The 4,084-nt window shown below is 55.3% G+C and overlaps 1 protein-coding gene across 1 annotated transcript in view; it reads left to right on the forward strand.

Moving 5' to 3' along the window:
* The first annotated feature begins 2,847 nt into the window (after positions 1–2,847).
* Erbb3 (erb-b2 receptor tyrosine kinase 3) overlaps positions 2,848–4,084 on the forward strand; it is a 17,089-nt gene continuing 15,852 nt past the window's right edge. The window contains exons 1-2 of the mRNA XM_010644715.3: positions 2,848–2,866; positions 3,270–3,421. Of these exons, the coding sequence (XP_010643017.2) occupies position 2,866; positions 3,270–3,421 (153 nt within the window). The 5' untranslated portion in view covers positions 2,848–2,865. The remainder of the gene's footprint in view (positions 2,867–3,269; positions 3,422–4,084) is intronic.

The raw sequence follows: 4,084 nt of genomic DNA on the forward strand, positions 1-4,084 counted from the left end.
GGTAAGTGGCGCGGGGACGCCGACAGGGGCCCCGGCTTGTGGGGCTGAGGCTGCGACCCACGGTGGGCTGGGAGCACCGGGAGAGGAGGGTGAGGCTCGGGTTCTTGGCGCGGTCCGGCAGGTTCTGCGTTCCCCGGCGCCGTCCCTTCCCAGGGCGTCGCAGACCCGCGCAAATTGGTCTCCGCAGGTGAGGTTGAGGGGCCTTGCAGGGATCGGAGCGGGGACAGAGGTTTTGTATACACGAGGAGTTTGCCGGAGGTGGGGATCTTGGCGGGAGGAGCACACTTTGCCCCCAGACTCCTACCCCACCCAGGATTTCTGCAACCCCTAGTTTCGATGTTTTGCCGACGGGGCGGAGCTGTGGGAGGGCGAGAGAAAGGTTGTTGTTTTCTGATGTTGGAAAAACAGGAATGGCACCTCCTCTTCCGTGAGTGGGCCTGCCCTGGGGAGGGTAGAGATTAACCAGAGGGCCAAGTCCAGGGGACGTCAGGGTGAAAGGCCCAACAGGGGTTGGCTGTTCGCTTTACCTGAAAACAAAGCTGGCTGGGCCCAACTTGACCAGCCTTTCTTTGTCAACTTGACCCAGGTCAATTCAACTAATATTTACTGAACATCTACTACGCACAGCCAAGAGCTCCAAAGGGGAAAGGACATTAAGACTTTATTTCTCCTATCTTTTCTCACCCCAATCTGAGGGCCAGGCAGGCACCTCTCCCACCTTAAAACACCTGTTCTAGGAAGTTGTGCCTGCCCCTCCCCCAGTGTGTTTATTGTTTAGCTCCAGACTGGTTCCAGTTTGCGCCTCACCATCATCCCACCTCCCACTCCCATGCCATCTGTCTGAGCCCACACCTTTGGGGGTCTGTGGGAACAGGGACACCTGAAGGGTGCTGGCCTTGGTGGGATCAGAGTCCTGTTGATCTCTTCCCATCCCCCCAGATCTCAGCTTGGAGTTTGGCACAGCCAGGGCCCCTTCCCCAGGGTGGGAGTAAGAGAAACCACCTGTGGTTCCCCACAGTTGCTGGGCCTAAATTTAGCTCCTGGGATCTTGAGATATGAAACTCCCAGCTGGTGGAGGGGGGTGGTCTGCTGACTGGAGTGGGATTGGCCAGTGGAGTGACTATGTCACTGTCCCACGCAGAACCCTAGAATCTTCAACCGGGATCCCAGGAGTCCCAGATTCTTGACATCCTCCCTGAGACAGGCAGGAGGCAGGCATGGTTGGGTCTCTACACTTTATCTGGGTCCTGCAGTCTCTAGGCATCCGGCCCTGTCTCAGGCCCTCTATAGCCCCTTTGTCCTGGCTGTGATGGGGTAGAGGATGGGAGGGGACGCCTCTGGTTGAGGAGGGGCTTGGGATTCTTGCTCTTGCTTACCCCCAGTGCACTCCGCATAAGGAGGGTCTTTGACACTGCCTCCCTCCCCCACATTCCTGTTTCCTGGGCACAGCAGGGATTTTTGTAATTCTCATCCCCCTTCCCTGTTCCCCAAGTCACCTGGTTCCTCCCCAGAGGTGTTGTATATCCTCCCTGCCCAGACCCCTTGCCCTCACTTATGAAAGGTGGACTTCACCCTCAGGGTGGCAGGGAATGGGACCTGTGACACTCTTGCCTTCCAAGCACAGACACAAAGTCCAAACCAGTATTTATGGCCAGGTGGCCTTGGCGGGGCCACCTGGAGTACTTGGTGTTAAGGATCCCAAGGACAGACCAGTTAGATTTTTGGGTCAGCAGGGGAGCTGTGTACATATTTGTGTTTGTGTCTTGGGTAGTGTGTGTGTGTGTGTACACACACGCTTGCACGCACGCACACATACCATTTCCTGGTACAGAAATCTTGGCTCCTCCTTTATCTGGGGAAAAGGGTTGGCGCCTTAACTTGGAAGAGGGGGTGTCCTTCCAGGAAAGGGGTTAGGGTGGGGCCACTCCAGAAATGACTAACCTTCCCAGGTTTCGCTGGGACCCAGCGTGTTTGCCCCTTCACTGGAAGTGACTGGGAAGGGGATCCCTCAGAGGCCAAGAGGTCTGACCAAGGGAGTATTCAGCAAGAGGAGGCTCTCATTCTCCCTCCCTTTTCTTGGGCACGTCTGCCTCCCACAGAGCTGCCCCTGCCTCAGGGAAGGGTGGTTGGAACAGGTGGTATCTACCCCCCTCCTCTGCACCCTACTCACAAGGGCAAGAAACAGGGTAGAGCTTCAGGATCCAAGACTTCCCACAGCCCATTGTCCTCCACACGTACAGAGGAAAGTGAGAGCCTGAGGTGCCTCCTTCCTCTGCCTCTTCTCCAGGGCCTGGGGTCTAGGCCTCCCCCAAGTAGAGTGCCGGTGATGATCCCCCACGTCAGGCCTTCTTAATGAGTCTCTGCTCACACTGAAATTGGCCGAGAGTTTAGAAATGAGGGGCTTGCTGCTGTTTCCTTCCTGGCTTCTGTGTTTGGTGAAAACCACTCTAGGGCTAGAGAGTAGTGCTGAGGGAGCAGAGTGTGTTGGGCTAGGGGAAGGGAGTGAGAAAGGAAGCCAAAATTTAGGAAGGGGGGGGGTGGCTGCCAGCTCCTTATCTTCCAGTGTTAAAGACAAAGCTCTCATTGACCCCACTACTACTGGAGCTCCCCCCTCCAGTGAGGTCACTTGTCTGAGCCCAGGGTTCCAGGGCAGAGGGGGGTGCTGCTGAGGATGGGGTGTCTGGGACAGGGTGGGGCACCCCCTCCTCCTGGATAGAATCGCCTCATTGTGGGCCGAAGGGTGGCCCCAGGCGATGCCCCCACCCTCTGTCCCATCCCACCCTTCCAGACACAATAGGGGCTGTGTGCTAGCCCCAAAGAGACATTTATCCCGGGGCCTAGAGAGGGGCAGGATGGGGGCAGAGAAGTAAGTGCCCTGACTAAGAGGGAGTGAGGGTAATCAAAGTTGTGGTCCTTGCCTGACTTCTTTCTAGGGAGGGGAAAAAGTTCCCTCTGTCTTCCTTCTGGGTTAACCCCTTAGTCCCCAAAGTAGCACCTGAAAGAGCCCTAAGAGGGTGTGTCCCGGTGACAAAGGCAACCTTTTCACTTCCCATTGAGGGGGTGGTAGGAACCCTGTGAGAAGGGAGGAGGCTTCCTTTACTTTATGGTAGGTGTCACTGTTTACTCCTCTTTGGGGAGCTTTGGAGGCAGCTGCCTTCTGGTCCTGCTGAATGTTTCTGGAAGAGGGCAACAAAGAGGGATGCTCTTCGGGGTGGTAGAAAAGTTGTGCCCAGCAGTCTGCCACTCTTACTTATCTCCATTTTGAACAGTGTGTCCTGGGACTCTGAACGGACTGAGTGTGACTGGCGATGCTGAGAACCAGTACCAAACACTGCACAAGCTCTACGAGAGGTGTGAGGTGGTGATGGGGAACCTTGAGATTGTGCTCACCGGACACAATGCTGACCTCTCCTTCCTGCAGGTTAGAGCGCCCAACCCCTTCCAACCCCTTGCCCTGATCCTCCGCATGGAAGACTCCTTCCCTTCCTCAGAATGATTCTCTGCTGAGTCTAGCCTTCCTAAGACGCAGTAGTTCCTAAGTAGTTCCTTAAGGGAGACAGAGACTGGAATCCAAGACATAAAGTCCAGTGGTGTAGTCAGAGATACAGGGCAGCCCTGAGAAGGGGTGGAGCAGGTGGTACTCTGTGTGGTGGAAGCAAGCAGGGACTGATGCAGAGGAACCTGAGGACCTCCGCTGGGCTGGGCTGGGGAGAGGAGGACGGCACTAAGCCAGGGCCCCCCTGATGTGTCGTGCTCTGAGGTGAGTAGAAAACTTGAATTCCTCAGTTCAGAAGCACAATAATGTGACAGAGCTTACTCCAAAATTACTCCATAGTCGGAACTAGAAAGATTTCAGAGATGGGCTGGGAATTTAGCTCAGTAGTTCTGCTGCCTGCCTCACAAGTGCAAGGTCCTGAGTTTGATCCCTGATACTAAAAAAAAAAAGAATTCAGAGAGGCCAGGTGCAGTGACCACACCTGTAATCCCAGCCACTGAAGAGACTGAGGCTATTGGGGATTTAGTTTGCGGGCATCACTGCCCCACAAACCCAAGGCCCTGAGTTCTATCCCTACTCAAAAAAAAA

The sequence above is a fragment of the Fukomys damarensis genome, unplaced genomic scaffold, assembly GCF_012274545.1.
Source record: "Fukomys damarensis isolate Sample0158 unplaced genomic scaffold, DMR_v1.0_HiC HiC_scaffold_15, whole genome shotgun sequence".
NCBI classification, from domain to species: Eukaryota; Metazoa; Chordata; class Mammalia; order Rodentia; family Bathyergidae; genus Fukomys; species Fukomys damarensis.